This window comes from Aulonocara stuartgranti (genome assembly GCF_965226115.1).
Source record: "Aulonocara stuartgranti genome assembly, chromosome: 12".
Lineage (NCBI taxonomy): Eukaryota > Metazoa > Chordata > Actinopteri > Cichliformes > Cichlidae > Aulonocara > Aulonocara stuartgranti.
The window spans coordinates 8,861,952-8,881,286 of NC_138948.1; the positions used below are offsets into that span (position 1 = coordinate 8,861,952).

Sequence of the window (19,335 nt, forward strand, 5' to 3'; positions counted from 1 at the left end):
ATACTGTATATTTTCACCCTGTCTCTTTCTTTTCTTCTTTAAGATTTTCTGGCATCGATTAAGAGACATATTCGTCCCTGTGTTTCTTAACTGCTGGCTAGCCAAAGGTGCTCTGGAGAATATGATTGTAAGTTTTTTGCCAATGTAAATAAAGTGTGTGTTGCATCTTACACACTAAAGCTTGATTGTACTAGAGAGAATAAACAAAACTGTATGTTTTCTTTATTACTATGGGCTTTGAGGTTAAATTATCTGCCCTCTAGCAGCCATATTAGAGCTCATGAGTAGCATTGTGTAAGTGCTCAGTGGGTTGATACAATGTAACAAAACAGAATTTAATTGACTAGGCTAATTCATTTCTTTCTGGTTGCTGACACTCTCTTTTTGTCGACACTGATATGTGCACAAAACAACATATCTTTTTGAAGCTACATTTATCTGTGTATTAGCAGTAACAGTGGTTACTTTGATAAATTAGCCTGCTGTCTAATTAGCTGGCTACAAAGCTAACACAAGCCATGTTATTCATGTTTAGCTGACGTATTTAGGAGAAAACAAAAGACGTGTTTTTTTAATCGAACAGCAGACTTTCATATTCACGCTGCAGTAGGCTTTCAGACATACTGTGTTTTCTCACTAGAAGCTAGCATAAGGAATAAGCCAGAACTTTTTCTTTCTTTTAGAATTGACTGCATGTTCTTGAGGCTAGTGCACGGCATGCACGGCAGGTATCGTGGCCTTACACTCATTGGTCCACTTTATTAGAAATACCTGTTCACTTTCTCATTTATACAAATTTCTAATCAGCCAATCACACAGGGTAGGTGTGAAAATATCCAGTGACCATTAGTGACCATTAGTAAATGCCCTGTTGATACCAGAAGTCATAGTAGAATGGTCAGACTGCTTGAGCAGTTAGTAAGGCAGCAGTAACTCAATCAGCCACTTGCTACAACCAACGAATGCAGAAGAGCATCTTTGAGCAAAACTAACTTTGAAGCAGACAAGCTACTGCAGCTGAGAACCACACCAGGTGCCACACCGAGGGAACTGAGGCTACTGAAGCTACAAAACTGAGTAAAAGAAGACTGGAAGAAACATTACTAAGTCTGAGTGTCAATATTAGTGGTTCAGGCTGCTGCTGGTGGTGTAATGGTGTGGGAAATACTTTTTTGCACACTTTGGGCCCCTTATCACTTATTGCTCATCACGTGATTCCTTTATGACTACCATATACCCATCTTCCTGTGGCTGTTTCCAGCAGGATAACACACCATCTCACAAAGCTCAAATAATCTCCAACTGGTTTCTTGAACATCACAATAAGCTCATTGTACTCAAATGGCCTCCATAGTTCCCAGAGATTGCCATCATGGATGTGGAACCAACAAATCTGCAGCAACTATGAGTTGCCATCGTGTCAATATGGACAAAAATCTCTGAGTAATATTTCAAACACATTGTGGAATCTATTTCGTAGAGAATAAAGGTAGTTCTGAGGGCACAGAGGTTTCAACCCAGTACAAGCAAGGTGTACCTAACAAAGTGGATAATGAGTGTATATTGTTTAAAGTTGCAAGTAAAGCAGTATATGTTTAGAGTACTACCCAATATCAAGAGCAAGTCGAGCCAAAGCAAAAAGTACAAGTGTGGGCACGGCGAAGTTTAATAAAACACAGAGTTCACAGAAATCTGGTGTTGTAGTATTAGTGTTGCCCAGAAGGGTTTAACAGGTACATGAAATTCAAAGCAATTCCATTGGATCCACCTGGTGCAGTGTGTGCTCTTGCTGTGATTCAGATGAGACAGAGTAAGAGCTACATGCCAAGACGGTAGGTGGCAGATGGTTGAATCTGTGGCCAGGGGGGTGGTGGCAGGCAGAACATGCTAACAAGGTGCAAGTGAAAATGAGTCGTGAGCTGCCATGTTGGAAGATGGACAGTATGCTAATATAGGAGTATAAAAAAAAATCTTCCAAAGAGGAAAGGGCACTCGTTTTGGTGTAGTTTGTGTGTTAGTAAAATAATGGACTACAGTTACGTAAGAGATCTGAGCTTTGATTAATTAAATTAAATGATTTTAATTTGGTTTGGAAGGTATTTGTACGTGTGATGCAGATGCCCTTTTAATAATTTGTTTTGCAAATATATTTTGGTCCAGTTGTCCTTGAGAAATTGTTTATTTTTGCTATCACAATTGGAAAATGTGTCATATTTCTCAATCAGCGGTATGACTAATGCACTGAACCTCTTTTCTTGTGTCCAGAATGATTTCCATCGTGCCATCCAAAGGACCCACTCTGCCATGTTTAATCAGGTGTTCATCCTCATCTGCACCTTACTGTGTCTGGTTTTCACCGGGTGAGTCAGCCTCTGTTCTCGCTGTTAGTCACTGAAGTGCATCTCTGACCGCTGGGGCAAAATCTGTTCTCTGAACCTTGTACCACGTAACCCCAAAAACATCGTCTCACAGTTGGTGGTCTGCATGGCTTATTATCTGGTAGAAGCAATATTTGTTGTAGAAACAAAAACTGGAAAAAGCAAAACATGTAGCTATTCAAAGATCTGTTGAAAGCAGGCATTGTGAGCTACGGTTGGTTATTGGTTAATGTTTTTTAAGAGGTAGTATCCATGAAAGAGATATGTATTTGCTACTGTTGTTGGAAAAAGAAATGCTTATAAAAATGCACTGATGATCAGCGTCAGAGTAAACAGACCTACAAACACTGTTATTGTATTGATAACCTTGGTGTCACTTTAAATGCCATACTGAGGAGAAGCCCACGTTGGGCTGACCTTTGGGCCTTTGTTCTTGGTCAAATTGAATTGTAATATCCAGTCTAGACATGACTATATTACCATAGTGAAAGAGATTGCCTTAGTAGAATATATCCCCATTCATATGTTATATTTTAATTATCTTTACCCGTAGGACATTTGTCTGGTGTCATTGTATGATTCCTCGTTTTTATGCAGGGCTTGTGGGATCCAGCATCTAGAGAGAGCTGGGAAGAACTTGACCTTATTTGACTCGTTCTATTTCTGCATCGTTACTTTCTCCACCGTGGGCTACGGGGACGTCACGCCACAAATCTGGCCCTCCCAGCTGCTGGTGGTCATTCTCATCTGTGTTGCCCTGGTGGTCCTGCCGCTACAGGTACCGACTCTGTGCTAAATTAAAAACCAGCGATTCGCAAAGTGCAGTGAAGGGTTGCGGTTTGTTGTAAGCCTTGTGTTAGGTCTTAATCATAAGGAATTCTTTAATATTCTGCAGTCAGTGATGACCTTTGTGTGGGTATCATCAGATATTAAATGACATTTTCATGCTGGCCTGCAGCTCGTAAAAGTCTAATTTGGTCCTTCGCTTCTGTGACATTTTTTTGGCTGCAGAAGAAGTTTGCAAGTGCCAGTCAAAATCCTGGCTCACATTTGCTGCATCATTAGTCCACATATATACTGTGTTATTTATATTTAAAGACTGCGAACAGGTTCATCCCTTCACATGTCTCAAAAAGTTTCTGTCCCTGTGGAGCAAATGGAGTGAGAAGTGGAGATGAACTCCCACTGCTGCCAAATTACTCCAATAGTAGTTTTCACTCCATCTGTGTCCAGACAGAAAATCTATCTCATTTTTTATTATTTATTTCATTCTTGCTGCTTTTGACGTCACTCCACCTTTGCTGTCATTGTGTCAGTTTGAAGAACTAGCATACCTGTGGATGGAGAGCCAGAAGTTGGGGGGGAACTATAGTCGACATCGGGCGCAGACAGAGAAGCACGTGGTGCTGTGTGTCAGCTCGCTGAAGATAGACCTGTTGATGGATTTCCTCAACGAGTTCTACGCTCATCCCAGATTACAGGTACAATGAAAAGACCAAATGATATGTTAATATGCTGCTATTTTGCTTATTTCCACTGTTTCCACTATATCTTCTATATTTCTATTGCATGCTTTAATCATGAGCATGAGACATGAGACCGGTTGTGTAATTAGCTAAGTCAGTAGTACACAGTGACTATTCAATATAAAATAAGGCAAAACCTTTCAACTTGCCAGCCTAAGAATCAGCTGATTTTTCGCTCAGCCCGTGGAAGGACAGATGAACTGTATGTATTGTTTTCATAAGTCAGAGGAATCACTACTCCTCCTGCAGTATTTGGTAGAACTTAGTGAAACCTCCGTGCAATGATATCCTAATAGGTCTTCACCTAAACTGTGCTCAAGGTCATATTTGTCATTCTCAGTGGATTTTAATTGTTATTAATTGGTCCAGTACAGCTGACCAATGACAAGAAGACTTCACTGTCACTGTACTTCACACATACAGCACAACACAGTAACACAATAAGCTGTGCACGTTGATGAATATTGAGCTGGATAAGCTACCATGCCACTAAGATACTGGTTTATATTATAACTTTTTATATTATAATATTTTTGTACTTTATTGGATGTTTTACTGTGAAAAAGTTGCAGCTTTTTTGTTTTATATCATTTTTTTCCCTCAACATTTGGTATCAAGAAAAAAAGAGCACTTTGCCTGTGGATCTTGACATTGGAATGGGTGTAAAGTTGATTTGGTTGCAGTTGTCAGAGCTAAAATGTGTTCATCAGTCATGAAAAATGTATGTTACTTTCTCCTGTACCAATGAATTTATGAGGGTTTAAAAATACTGGGGGAAAAAATCAAAGGTCAGCTCATGCCTGTGTACTTCAAGGGGCTGTAACTCTTTGTAGGATGAAGGTAAATGTTTTGCATGGCTTTATTATATATACACTTTGGACTGACTGACTCACTTTTTATAGATTTATCCAGGGTTTTTGTATTTCATGTTTGTTTTGGGGGTTTTTTGTAGATTTTAATTTTCTTGTTTTTTTCTCTCTTTCTCTAGGACTATTATGTGGTGATTTTGTGCCCGACAGAGATAGACATTCAAGTTCGTCGAATTCTCCAGATCCCCCTGTGGTCCCAGAGGGTTATCTACTTGCAAGGATCTGCTCTCAAAGACCAGGACCTGATGAGGGCCAAGTGAGTAAACGCATAACATGCACATATTAAGACCAACACCTAAAAACAAAGCTCTTGTGCGTTATCTTTCTGAAAGGTTCAGATTTCAGTAGAGCTGAATCTGATTGGTTTTATTCTTTTTATTTTCTGGATACGACTTGGAATGTAATTTAAAGTGTTGCTTCTCAACTGGCAATGCAAAGCCATTGAAGTGCAGTTAGAGGGTGAGATACTTACAAATCAGCTTGGCTGGCCTCTGCTTTCACTTCAGTGTAATGCAGTTTTACTCCACAACGATCATCTCCTCACTTCAAAGAGCAAACTCTGCACAGAAGCAGCGAGAGAGATTGTGACCTGTCAGTTTTGTTTTCGTCAATCAAACCCATTACTGCACAACCGCGGCATTCGTATCTCGTAGCTCGGCTGCAGATGTTGAATTACAGCCCTATATCCTTTTCTTTGAAAAGTCTTAAGTTTGTCCAGAAGTTCACTCCTCTTTTCCAAGATGCCCTCTTTAATGTGCAGCTGTTCAGGTGCTGTGTCATTTCATATGCACCGATATGTGACCACACAGCCAGCTTACCTTCAAATGACTAACCTCTATCGAGAACATGCAGAGGGTTGGTGTGACAGAAGAGGATGCTAGGAAGGGTGAGGTGGAAGCAGATAAAAAAAAAAGGAAGAAGCAGCTCCTGTGTTGCAAGCACTGCATTCTGATACGGTAGTGTTTTCAGAGATCAATTGGGCTTTTAACCTTTTGAGCCTTTGTAATGGCATATTAACGCTCATCTATGCCTGGCTTTAATTTAATGCACTGATCTGTTAAAATGAGGTGTTTCACACCTGGTTGAATGACCTCTTTCCTGCCTTTCTATCTCTCTTTTGTGTGTCTCTTCCAATCTGTCAGGATGGACGATGCTGAGGCCTGCTTCATCCTGAGCAGCAGGAACGAAGTCGACCGAACGGCAGCTGTGAGTCTCATCCTAAACTGTGTCATGATAATGATTATTTCAAATAAGCAGTTTCCCTTTACACCCTATTTCCCTTTGATATTTGCCAGGGAAGTTGTAGATGAAAATGAGCCACTGGACAAGTGAAATAACACAATTTTGCTCCCTCACAGGATCACCAGACTATTTTGAGGGCATGGGCTGCAAAAGACTTTGCTCCAAACTGCCCTCTCTACGTACAGATTCTCAAACCAGAAAATAAATTTCATGTTAAGTTTGCTGGTGAGTGTGCAAAGAATTCATAGCTTCTGAAAAACAGTAATTTGGCATGTTGTTGAGACACAGGCCAGACTTTTTCTTAATTTTGCAATTATTCCTTTTCAATTAGATCATGTAGTTTGTGAAGAGGAGTTCAAGTACGCTATGTTGGCACTCAACTGTGTGTGTCCAGCCACGTCCACTTTAATTACGCTGTTGGTTCACACCTCCAGAGGACAGTGAGTATCCGCCAACATTTATTTGCAGTTATTATTCTTTCCCCTTTTCATTTTTTTCTTTTTTTTTTTTTACAATTTTTTAAAAATACATTTAATTTACTTATTAGTGCAGCACGATGATGCAGTGGTTAGCACTGCTGCCTGATTATTTTGGGAAACCTGTTATTAGACTAGATTTTCCAGTCCTGCAAACAGGAGGACGTTTTTGGTTCCTTTGGATAAAGTCTAATTTCAACACCTGCTTCTTTTCATTTTCCTACACTAAACCAACCATATTTGGTATTTTTCCAGTAAGTATGTGTTACTGTAACACAAATTACCCGGATAAAGTAACAATTATTTGGCAGTTAAACTAAATCTGCATGTATGGGTAGTATTATACTTAAGGAAACAAGTAATGGAAGCCCTGTGTAGTTTTTTTAAGTGTCTGTGAGTTCTGTAATTGCTCTAGAAGACATAGTTTGTTGTAGCCTGTGGACATTGTTTTTGGATTTCAAGCTAATAAGACCTATAAAAACCATATTTTTACTCCTTAAGAATTTACTCAACAAATGTCTGTGTTTCTGCCTACATAGCAGCTCAGCTTCTCTGAAAGGTTTCTATTCAGTAAAATTTCTAATCTTCGCTTTGACTAAAGAGTTGAATATTTGTGGAGAGATTAAATCTCTCTTTGGGATTAATTTGAGAGGAGGATGACTGTGTGTTCTGCACACAGTCTTTACAGTTACACAGACTGCACTCGGTACAATCTCACTACTCTACTGTCACCGCTGCCTCGACTTGTCACTGTCGAGTCAGTGAACATTACACTTTTTTCTTGTCAGGCCATAAATCTGGCTGTTTTTTTTTTTTTCACATTCTGTTCAGTCCGCAGGAGACACACATCCATTTTCATTTCCATTATGGAAACTGGCCCCAGTTTGTGCCTTAGACAAGATGACAGAAGACTTAATTTGTGCCAGGTTTCAAATATAATTATGATGTACACAATCTGTCTTACATCAATGACCCTAAAGCCTGTTGTGTCCTGATATTGTTTGTGACTAGAGTTGAGGAGGCTGGAGAAAACAGGGTCAGAAAAGGTCATGAAAGGTTTGATTTATCAGTACCGAGAGACAAATAAAGTGCAATTTGATTTAAATGTCTTCTTTCTCTGACATTCAAATTGGTTCTGCGCCAGAGTTTAAGATCACAGTCTAAAATATAGTAAGAATGTAGCATGTAGCAAAAAGACTATGGGACACGAAACATCAGAATGAATTGTTCTGTTAATACAAATTCAGGGAGGGGCAGTTATCACCGGAGCAGTGGCAGAGGACATATGGACGCTGCTCTGGAAACGAGGTCTACCACATCCGCTTGTGTGACAGCAAGTTTTTTGGGGAGTACGACGGAAAGAGTTTCACCTATGCTTCCTTCCACGCCCACAAGAAGTTAGTACATTTTCTTCTAGCTCAGTAGAGTAAGATCCTTTCACATTAGAGTAACATCTCTGAGAGCAAAAACCATGTTTGTGTCATTTTGATTTCAATCCTCAGGTATGGCGTGTGTTTGATTGGAGTTAAAAGAGAGGACAACAAAAGCATCCTCCTGAACCCCGGACCTCGCCACATCATGGCTGCCACCGATACCTGCTACTACATCAACATCACCAAGGAAGAGAACTCTGCTTTCATCTTCAAGCAAGAGGAGAAGCACAAGGGCCTGCCTGTCTCCGGGCTCTATGACGCCCCCTCAAGGCTACCTGTGCACAGCATCATCGCCAGCATGGGTAAGACTGAAAGCCACAGGCAGGAATAAATGATGTTTACAAAAAGCGCAGCTGATAAAGAAAGCAGAGAAAATAGGAAGATGGGAGGGTTCTGTTTGTGTGCTTACTAGGCTCACTATCTGATGGCTGAAACGGTTTCCATAGAAGAAGAGAAAATGGATGCTTTGTTGGTGGTTTACTCTAAATTGCACTCACACTGGGCCTTTCTGAATGCTTAGGGCTGCCTTGCTGATGCTTTATGCTTTCACTGACTGTTAAGCATGATTTTTTTTTTTTTACTTTGTTGGCTGACATTGTTGTGTTGTGCTTTTTTTTTAACCTGTGAAAGTTGATCAGGCCACTTCATTTGGTAAGTTTGTGCATGAGGCATCAATTTTCTATTATTCACACATTTTATTTGGAATCATTTGCACAATAACACCTCACACTTAGCCTAAAAATGTTTCAACAGAATGATATATGTATAGTACATATATCAAATCTGATATTGTGCATATATCTTTGCCACATATCTTGTACAACTCTGTATCCAAATAAGTTAGGGTGCTTTAAGTAACAACACTCTGCAAATATTAGCCTTTTTTAATTGATCAATTTGTTCTCTTTGTACATTTTTTAATAAACACGAGCTTTGAATAACGCTAATGCCAATATTTGCATTCTGTTTTAATCACCTTTCTTCGTCACAGCATCCTAACTAGTTGGAAACAATTGTGCTTGATATAACTGATCTATCTATTTTTCATATTTATGATATGATGTATATCATACATCATAGGGATATATTTACTGACAGATATGCTAAGTCATTACTATATGCATGCTTTTCATGGTAGATGGTAGCTTTGTGCTTCAGAAAGCAATACATTTTCTCCTCAAGGTCAAACTTCTGAGACTCAAGAGAGTAGTAGGAATATTACAGGCCAAGATAATGAAAAGTCTCAATATATACATAAAGCTATTTCTATATAGCTTTACAGTTGTGATAATATAACCCAACATGATTTCCAGGCACCGTAGCCATTGACCTGCAGCATCCCGATCCTCCTGAGGAAACCGGCAAACTTGCCCTCCCAACAGAGAATGGAGCTGGAAGCCGCCGACCGAGCATCGCCCCCGTTCTGGAAATCGCTGACTCCTCCTCCATCCTGCCCTGCGACCTCCTCAGTGACCAGTCAGAGGATGAGACCAACCAATCAGATGAGGAAGGCTCTGTAGGTTCAGAGTAAGTTTTTTTTTTTTTTTAAACTGAAATGTGCCCGTGGTATCCTTTGCTCTGTGCTTGATTGATCTCACCTCCCCTTCTCTTCTTTGTCTCTCAGCTGTTGTAGGATCAAAGATGGATGAGTTTGAAATAGGCATGTAATCAGTGTGTCGTGATGCTATTAGATGTGAAGTACTAGTGATGAATGTGTACAATCATGTCAGTGAGGATAGCACTTTTTCTCAAGTGAGGTTCTTGTATGGTGTCCCTGTATTGATTGCTGCTCTTAGCGCTCATTTATCAGTTAGCCAGGCAGAGTCACCCTGAAAGGGTTTTAGCACGTCAGATGTAGGCCAAGGCCCATGTGCTTTATTTTCTCCGTCTATGCGGTTTCTTAAAAGTGAGATAAGTTCAGGATAGATTAGGTACTGATCCCTCAGCCCATGAAAACCAACAGCTGTTAGACCCAGACAATGGTGAGTTTCATAAAGGTGGACCTAACATGGTCCTTCTGACCTGTGTGCCTCCATTACTGCACCCGTTGACGCTTCAGTAGTTTTTCTTTTTTAAGAGTTGTCAGTGCCGCATAGAAGAAAATTCAAGGTCCCACAGTGCCATCGTGTGGTGATCAGTAGGTTTACATCTATGATCAGCTGGAATTTCTTTTATTGGCAAACTAGAGGGCATCGTGAAACTCATTAGGATAATTGCAGCTGACCCATTACAAATCAAGGAGCACAGAACCAAACGGACACACAATCAAGACTTGATTAAAAATAAATAAACTTTGTAATGGAATTAGTCCTTCAGGCTTATAAACATCTGTAATTATAGTAAAGCAGCTGCAGAATCTAATAACAAACTGAAAAGAAGAAACATTAAACTGGTGATAATTCACTTAGTTTATATCATAAAGTAGTGATGAAAGAAGGAAGAGGGAGTTGGTGATGCTTACAGAAATTTTGTAACAGTAGAAGCCTCTTCAGAATCTCCTTAAATAAAGTTAAAAATTAACAGTCGCATAATATCCTAAAATATGTCACCGCTGATATTTGCCTGATATTTCTTTAAAGCTTTAAAGGTGAGTTCTTTGAGTGTTTAAGTGTTTTTTTCTGTTTCTTTTCCACAAGCTTTGTGAAGGGCTATCCCCCCAACTCACCCTACATCGGCAGCTCTCCAACCCTGTGCCACCTCCTACCACAGAAAGCTCCGTTCTGCTGCCTTCGCCTCGACAAGGTAAGACTCAATGAAAACTCACAGTACAAAATCAACGCTTTTTTTAAACATCTGTTTTATCGTCGTGGTAAGTAACTGCCCTGTGGTTTGTTTCCTAAGCGCACAGGAATACTAGACCTTGACTAAATTTCTGTTGAATTGTCTGTCTCCATCCAGGGCTGCACACATAACAGCTTCGAGGATGCCAAGGCATACGGCTTCAAGAATAAGCTGATTATAGTGTCTGCAGAGACGGCCGGAAATGGTCTCTACAACTTCATCGTCCCTCTGCGGGCTTATTATCGGCCCAGAAAAGAACTCAACCCCATAGTGCTGCTACTGGACTACCCGTAAGACTGTTCAGTCTAACATCCAACACATCCAGACCAGCGTTTATTAGATTTCCTGACAGTGATGCGAAAGCCTAAAGCTTTTCAATATCACAAGAATTTGAGAGTCTTATAAAACTTGTTTTTTTGTGTGCTTTTTAAGAATAGTTGATGATGATATAACCAATGAAGGAGGCCCTCTCTTTGTTACATGGATGTCAGTGTTACTGCACAGTGTTGATGAGACTGGTTTATCATTATTGCGGTGCATGGACTTCTCTATAGGATCATTATTTTAGCAGTTTCAGATGTTACAGGCAGCAGATTATGGTGCAGGCATGAAAATGACAGCAATATAATATCTCTATAAGGGCTTGCTTATTATACCTGGAAGGATATACTTGTTAACCTAGCCCCAACATTGAGAAAAAGCTGTGTACTGTATATGATTAAGTTCACCAAACAGAGAACTGGAGTGAATTTCAGGATTTACAAAAAAAATTATGTTTGCAATTTAAGAAATTCAGTCAATCAGTGGATGACAAAAGATGAAATTATATATATATTTTTTTTATCTCTGTTTCTTTTTTCTCTGCATTATTCATAGACGTCTGCAGTGTTTGTATGTTAGGGCATGTATATTTTTGTGCATGCATGTTGCAGTGGTCCATTTTTTCTGCTCTAACCCACTGCGGGCTTCATTAACTTTGACCTCATTTCTGCAGTTTGCTGAAACAGATGAACGATAAAAACACAGGGCCAGGAAAACAAAGTGGCCCCCTCAGGAATTTAAATGTCAGGCAGTTTTTTATAAATCCTCCAAATGCATTGAACAATTTATTTCTCTCTTAATCCATAATGAATTCAAACAAATCTTTCCTGCCCTCATCAACAGGCAGATTTCAGGAAATTACTTGTACAGTTTCGTAATCTGTCACTGGGGTTTACAAAGATAATTAGTGTGGGATGCTCAATTCATGTTTCCCGTTTCCCGCAGGCCAGACAACCATTTCTTAGAGGCCATTTGCTGCTTTCCAATGGTTTACTTCATGGCCGGCACAATTGATAAGTAAGTGTTTATATTATAAAAGAAAACGCACTCGGTTAATCACCTAGCTTAATGTATGAAATAATTTTTCATCCAGCCAGCAGAAGTACAGCTCCAGGACATCTTGGACATCACAGTTACACAACAACTTAAATGCACTGTAATCTTTAATGGCTCTTGAACACATTTGCTGCTGATTTGATTTTGTGTTTTATAGGCACATTTGAATCAAATGTAGCAGTTTGATTGCAAACTATATAATACATTTTTAAATCATTTTAATCTTTTCTGTGTTACCTGAGGAAGAAGACAAAGATGCTTGTCAGTGACGTTCAAACGTGCATCTTGCAGCTGTTACTTGCAGATTTTTGAGCTGGAACAAAGCAAGCACTCAGTGTTTGACTGAAGCAGGGAAAGCAAGTGGTAGTTAGTTTGAACCTAGTGATTTAAAAACTTCACTAATGTGTAATTAAGCTGTCAAGAAAAAATGGCTTCTTTGCAAACAAAAATGAATGAACAATGTAAAGAGGGAGTCACCATAGCATTATAGTCTAAACATTAACAAAAATAATAGCTTTATGGAGACAACTGTACATTGAAACCTAACTTTTAGTTCTGCAAATATGATTCTTTTAGTTGAGTCATGGAAAAAAAACAAATGGAAAACATGCAGTTGAAGATGTGCTGCGTTTATTCAGTCCCGTAAACCAAAGGCGTGTACTACGAAGCTGGATTTGTAACTCTGGTTTTCAGTTTCATGAAGGTAGTTCACCTCTTACTGGTGTGCATCACCATGGTAACTTATACTGAAGATCTAACCTGCTTCGGGGCAGGTTGTACTCGAGACGAGAGCAACAGGCACGAAAGTCCCGCCAACTGACCAATCAGCTCTCTGGAAAATATTCTTAGAAGCAACTTAAGTTTTTAAATGTTGACTGCAAACAGTTTTACAATAATTATTCTAAAAACTTAAATTTATAAAAAACAGGAGACCTGTTTCTTGAACTTGTATCAAATTGTTTATAACCACATTCGACTTCTGTTTTTAGATTTCTTTCTTTTCATTAATCGCCATGTTGCCGCAGCTAAAAGAATAAAAACTCAAACTTTACTATGCACATCTACATATTATTTAATGAAATAACAGTAAGAATCTCAGCTTCCTCCATGTCTTAAAGTGCTGACTATGTAATGCTGCTTACAGTCAGCATTTTTGTTGGTTTTGCTTTCTGGGTTTATGGCTAGACTTTATTAATATACTTACCATCACTAAAAGCATATTTGTAGAAGCACGTTTCTTACTAAACTACTCAATAGTGTTTTCCCGTTAGATGCTCACACCACTAATTTGTCTGCTGCAGCTGTGTTGCTTTCAGCCAGCATTGTGTGTTTAACCTCCAAAATTACCAGTAGACTCGTCCATCAGACGGTCAGGCCTGTCAGATGCTGCCAGTGCCGGTCGTCTCATGTGAACATACGAATAACTAGATGGTTAAACCCCAGTTTAATCTATCGAGTTGATAAAACCTTTCATGCAACTACTTTGTCTAGTTCTTGATGTTAGATGTAGGGTAAGCCAGACAACAGAAATATATCCTGGGTATGTTGAATGTGCTTGGTAGTGCACGTCAATTCTGACAAAAAATAAATATATTTAGTAACCACTAACCTCTATCTAAAACTTGTTTTTGCAGTCCAGCTCATTATAATTTATTCATGCATAAAAATCCACTTAGTAAACTCCTCACCTTCTTGGTCGATGCAGATTTGGACATCATAAATCCAATTTCTGTCTAAAAGAGGCAACATTAAAATGTTTAAAATGAGAGAAATGTGCCATAAAAAAATCAGCTCAATTTGAATTTGATGGGAGCAACACATCTCAAAAATGTTGGAACAGGGCCGTGTTTACCTCTATGTTGCATCTGCTCAGTCTGTAAAACTCTATGTAACTCTGTGTAGCCTGTAAAACCTGTATGTAACATTCTGCATTGATAGTGGCATTAAAGATATGCATGCTGACAATTGCATGTGTACTAATGTGCACCACACTACATAGAGACGTGCATATTTTTGAATGGAGCTCTGATAACAAGCAGAATGGTCCCTCTGCTCTTTAGTTCAGAGGACGCAGCATCCATGTTTGCATCACAGAGGTTTAACCTGGTGAACTATTTTAACAGACAAAGATTTCTGGAAGTGTTCCTGAGGCCATGCAGGCATCTCCATGACAGCCGCCTGAGGGTCCGAAGACCACGAACATCCATTATTAATTTTTGCTGTTTTGATGATGTTATGTACTGTAGATGATGAGATATTCACAGGAACATATTGAGAAACATTATTATGAAATATTTCCTAAATTTATAAGCGCTGTTTTTTGCAGATTAGTGAACCTCTACCCTTTACTATTCCACAATGCTCTTTTTTTAAAATATATATCAAATCATGTTACCGATCTGTTGCCAGTTAACCTAATTAGTTGCAAAATGTTCTTCCAGCTGTTTCTCTCATTCACACTTTTTTGAAAGGTGTTGCTTTCTTCAAATTCAAACTTGACTAATATTTTTCATGAAATAGGAAAATGTCTCAGTTCACACATTTGTTTTATATGTTTTATATATTCTTTAGTGAATACAATGTGGGTTTATCAGATTTGCAAGTCATTGAATTCTGTTTTTAAATTTTACATGATTCCAACTTTTTTGGAGTTGGGGTTGTATTTACTATATTACTCTTATATTTACCGTTTTCTAACATGTCATAACCTATTAATCACTGCTGCTTTCTGAATGGGACAGCTTGGACAACCTGCTGCAGTGTGGTATCATCTATGCTGACAACTTGGTCGTTGTGGACAAGGAGAGCACTATGAGTGCTGAGGAAGACTACATGGCAGATGCCAAGACCATCGTCAATGTCCAGACAATGTTCAGGTAACATAGAGCGTGCTTTAAAAACTCAAAGGTGTCCTCCCACCAGTCTCAATTGTTCTCACTCCCCCACTCATCTTATTGATCCAGGAACAAGTTCATTAAGTTCATCTCAGCTTCTCTCCTCTTTGTGCGCTTGGCCTCTGTCTTTCTCACTTTGCAGAGAAAAAGGTTCATGATTTTATGTATTTTGTGCCTCTGTTGGGGAAGAGGTGTCATGCTTGTTGATTACTGTACTAAAGCATTTTTCACAGAGACAGCTGTCGTTGAGAACATGTTGGAGTTCTCGTTAGCTCTTGTTAACATGCCCACGTCTAACAAAACCAGAGTACGGCAATCGCACTTAACACAGTGAATTTTGGGGAGTCTAATGTTTTTGACCACAGTATAGATCGCCTTGTGCGAGCTCACCCTTGTTATGTATGAGTCAAGATTCTGGTTTTGGCCCAAGTGTGCACCAGATTCACTTAATTAATGTCTTCGTCTGTTCTTACTGCAAAGCCAAAGAGCAAATATAAGCTTTTAGAGGGGGTTTACAGAAAGGCAGAGCTCATCTCAAAGACAAACTACAGCTGCCAAAGCTGTGAAACTGCTCATTTATTTAGCAACTAAAATTAAAAGCATTTATCACTGCCACACCATGTCTCTCTCAACACAAAGCATTTTGTCTTTCCACTGACATCCCTCTCACTTTATTTCCTCCACACTCAGGTTGTTCCCCAGTCTCAGCATCATCACTGAGCTCACGCATCCATCCAACATGAGGTTCATGCAGTTCAGAGCCAAGGACTGCTACTCACTCGCACTCTCCAAACTGGAAAAGGTGAGTGTTTCGTGTTCAGTGTCTTTGACTTAGATCGTTTTATTTTCTGGACAATTGAAAAATATCTCAGTATCCCAAAGAGAAGTGTAAGCACTTTGGGTTGTGCATTATAACTTGCAGCCTATGAAGTCTTCTTTTTTTTTTTTCTTTTTTTTTACCTTTTTGCACTGTATAAACTCATCTGGCCAATTTTTGTGTACACTTTGCTAGTTTTAAGTTGGACCCAATTTGCTTTCAGAACTGCTGTAATTCTTCGTGGCATAGATTCACACAGCTGCTACAGATTTGGCTGCACATCCATGATGACAATTTCCTGTTCTACCACATCCCAAAGGTGCTGTATTGGATTGAGATCTGGTGGCTGTGGAAGTCATTTGAGTACAGTGAAGTCTTTGCCTTGTTTGAGATAATTTGAGCTTTGTGACATGGTGTGTCCATGTTCTGGAAGCAACTGTCAGAACATGGTTACGCTGTGGTCATAAAGGGATGGGCATGGTCAGCAACGATACAGCAGGCTATGGCTTTTAAATGATGCTCAGCTGGTACTAAAGTGCCAAAGTGTCCCAAAAAATATCCTTCACACCATTATACCACCACACCAGTCTGATATGATATGCAAAGCAGGTGGATCTATGCATTTATGTTCTTTACACCCATTTTCTGAGCACACCATCACCATTGCAACAGAAAACCAGACTAATCAGACCAGGCAGTGTTTTTTTCAATATGCTTTTTTTGGTTTAGCTTCACCACAAATCTGTTCTTAACTGTCGATAGGGGCACAAGGTGCTGCTGTAGCCCATCATCTTCACATTTTGTTGTGTTGTGCATTCAGAGAAGCTTTTCTGCATACCTTGGTTGTAACAACTGGTCATTTGAGTTACTGTTACTGTTGCCTTCCTATGAAGCAGCGTGGCCATCCTCCTCTGAATTTTGGTATCAATGAGCCATTTTTCTCTTTTTCAGATTATTCTATATAAACCCTAGAGATGGTTGTGCAGGAAAATCCCAGTAGATCAGCAGTTTCTGAAATATTCAGACCAAACTATCTGGTAGCAATACCCACACCACATTTAAAGTCACCTTTCTTCCCCATTCTGCTGCTCAGTTTGAATTTTAGCAGGTCTCTTGACCATGTCTACATGCCTAAAATCACTGAGTGTTGCTGCTTCAATCAGCCGAATAGATTTTTGTGTTAACAGTTAGTTTAACAGCTGTACTAAACAACATGGTCGGGTGAGTTTATATGACATTTAAAGAGTTAGCTTAGTTTCCAGGAAATCAAATAAACCCATTAATAATTTTTGTCACACTTCAGGCCTCTTGTGAATGAATGCATTTGTTTAATGCAGTTAAATCATCATTACTAACAGATAAAGCTTGTATGTATCCCCACTCTTTCTTAAATCTTTTTTTGGCTCCTTTTTTTTGTTTGTATTTTGTTTTTTGCTTCCAGATAGAGCGTGATAAGGGCTCCAACCTGGCTTTCATGTTCCGGCTGCCGTTTGCTGCAGGCAGAGTGTTCAGTATCAGCATGCTGGATACACTACTTTACCAGGTGGGATAACAGACTTTGAACTAGTTCGTTATGAAATAGTTAAATATAGACCTGTCTGTCAGCGATTTCATCCTTAGAATTTGTGCTGCACTAGTTCCTCTGTCTGAAAGTTGTGTCTAAAAAGGTAACGGCTGTTACATCAGTATTTCCTAGTAAGGTGCAGTTTATTGTCTAAAGTAAATGTGGTTTTTTTTTTACGTGTTTAAGCCTCAAATGAATATCCTACAAAAGAACATTTGTGCCATTAAATATTAATGAGCATAATGCACAGGATAAAATAATTTATTGCAGGTGTTATAAAGAAAACTTCCCCTCAGAGCAATTGCAAAATGTGTTTGCGAAAGCTTTTAAACTTATTTTTTTAAACCACAGTCATTTGTCAAGGACTACATGATTGCCATCATCAGGCTTCTCCTTGGTCTGGACACCACGCCTGGTTCTGGGTACCTATGTGCTGTATGTGGAAATTTACTTTTGCATCTTACCAAGTGATTTGTGCATTTTAGTAATTTCATCTGTGATGTGCAGCAACTTTATCGTCAATCTCTCACTTCAGATGAAGATCACAGAGGAGGACCTGTGGATCAGGACCTACGGCAGACTCTTCCAGAAACTTTGCTCCTCCAGCGCTGAGATTCCCATCGGGATCTACCGGACCGAGTCGCATATGTTCTCAACCTCAGAGGCAAGTTCACTTTGATCAGATACTCAGTATCTGAGTCCTGGTCTTGGATTTGGTGTCAGCTTTTGCCTGTGGTTTGAATTCAGCTACCATCTATTAATCATTCCCTCCTTTAGTTTTTGCTTGAGTCCTTCTCCTTTGATACTCTTGCTTATTCTTCAGCTTGTATGTCCTATTCCCTAAATTGCCTTTCCTTTGTTTGAGGCTGCACATTTACCATTCATTTCTTAATACAGATACATTCCAGCTGACAGAAATTCATGTCAAGCAATGAAATTAGATTTATATTTTTGACTGACTCTCACATACTGCTATTAATACAGTTATAAATAAATAAAATATTAAATACAGCATATGTAAGCTTCCATATGCTGATGTTTAAGGCTTCGAACATTTGTTTGCTCTGAATGCCCTCATCTTTCATTGCATCTCTTTTTGTTTGGATGTCTGTCTGTCCTTGTATTCCAGTGCAGGGACAGTAATGCACAGGTAAGGTCCAAACAGGCTTGATTCTGTTTATTACGTCAGCTGACTCCTTTTTGCTTAAAGCAGGCAAAGTAAAAAAAAACAAAAAACCTTACTGGTATTTTTTTTTTTTAATATCAAAAGTTTGTTTGCTTCTTATTCTTATAGTGCACGCTTTCCTCACAGAATCCAGCATTCACATTTCCATCTTACCATTCCAGTCTCAGGTGTCCATCAACGTGGAGCAGGGTGAGGAGCACCGTGATCGTGGAGGATCCTGGAAGGAGAAGACGGGCTACAGAAACTCCACCACGAGTGACCAATCGGAGCACCCGCTGCTAAGGAAGAAGAGCATGCAGTGGGCTCGGCGGCTGAGCAGGAAGAACGTCAAACCGTCGACCAGAGCGGAGCGCATCTCACAGCAGAGACTGAATCTGTATCGGCGCTCCGAGCGACAGGAGCTGTCCGAGCTGGTCAAGAATCGCATGAAGCACCTGGGCCTCCCCACTGTGGGATACGGTGAGTGGAACAGCTGATGTTATGATATATGAGGATATATTGATGCTTTAGGTTGAAAGATATTACTCAGTATAGCTTATTGTATAGGACTAGATACAGTTCAGCTGCTCTAATCAGTTATTTTAATTAATGATTGTATTTCTTTGTATTTAATTTGTAAATATTAGTCATAATGTCCCAGAAAATGAATAATAATGCTAATTATAATGTTTGTTGCAGATTGGAGTCTCAGTTCTGTAAACATGACTTTGAGGTCACAGAAGCTTTGGATGCAGAAATCCTGTAACTGGTTGAGTTAAATCGCAGTGAGTGAAGCCTAAGAAAAGTCAAAGA

The 19,335-nt window shown here is 39.4% G+C and overlaps 1 protein-coding gene across 26 annotated transcripts in view; it reads left to right on the forward strand.

The window, feature by feature from the left end:
* The window catches only part of kcnt1b (potassium sodium-activated channel subfamily T member 1b), a 76,511-nt gene that overhangs the window by 40,419 nt on the left and 16,757 nt on the right, over positions 1–19,335 (forward strand). For 8 of the 26 annotated variants that reach the window (XM_082553754.1, XM_082553776.1, XM_082553775.1 and 5 more), the window contains 23 exons: positions 44–127; positions 2,266–2,360; positions 2,976–3,156; positions 3,695–3,859; positions 4,893–5,029; positions 5,916–5,979; positions 6,132–6,240; positions 6,347–6,455; positions 7,739–7,888; positions 7,994–8,226; positions 8,555–8,575; positions 9,238–9,451; positions 10,561–10,666; positions 10,823–10,995; positions 11,972–12,043; positions 14,824–14,958; positions 15,667–15,778; positions 16,017–16,112; positions 17,235–17,336; positions 17,709–17,792; positions 17,893–18,021; positions 18,487–18,507; positions 18,705–19,002. In XM_082553754.1, coding sequence (XP_082409880.1) covers positions 44–127; positions 2,266–2,360; positions 2,976–3,156; positions 3,695–3,859; positions 4,893–5,029; positions 5,916–5,979; positions 6,132–6,240; positions 6,347–6,455; positions 7,739–7,888; positions 7,994–8,226; positions 8,555–8,575; positions 9,238–9,451; positions 10,561–10,666; positions 10,823–10,995; positions 11,972–12,043; positions 14,824–14,958; positions 15,667–15,778; positions 16,017–16,112; positions 17,235–17,336; positions 17,709–17,792; positions 17,893–18,021; positions 18,487–18,507; positions 18,705–19,002 — 2,890 coding nt within the window. Of the gene's footprint in view, positions 1–43; positions 128–2,265; positions 2,361–2,975; positions 3,157–3,694; positions 3,860–4,892; positions 5,030–5,915; positions 5,980–6,131; positions 6,241–6,346; positions 6,456–7,738; positions 7,889–7,993; positions 8,227–8,554; positions 8,576–9,237; positions 9,452–10,560; positions 10,667–10,822; positions 10,996–11,971; positions 12,044–14,823; positions 14,959–15,666; positions 15,779–16,016; positions 16,113–17,234; positions 17,337–17,708; positions 17,793–17,892; positions 18,022–18,486; positions 18,508–18,704; positions 19,003–19,221; positions 19,308–19,335 lie in introns of all 26 variants that reach the window. The other 18 variants (XM_082553757.1, XM_082553763.1, XM_082553770.1 and 15 more) reach the window with 7 other exon arrangements.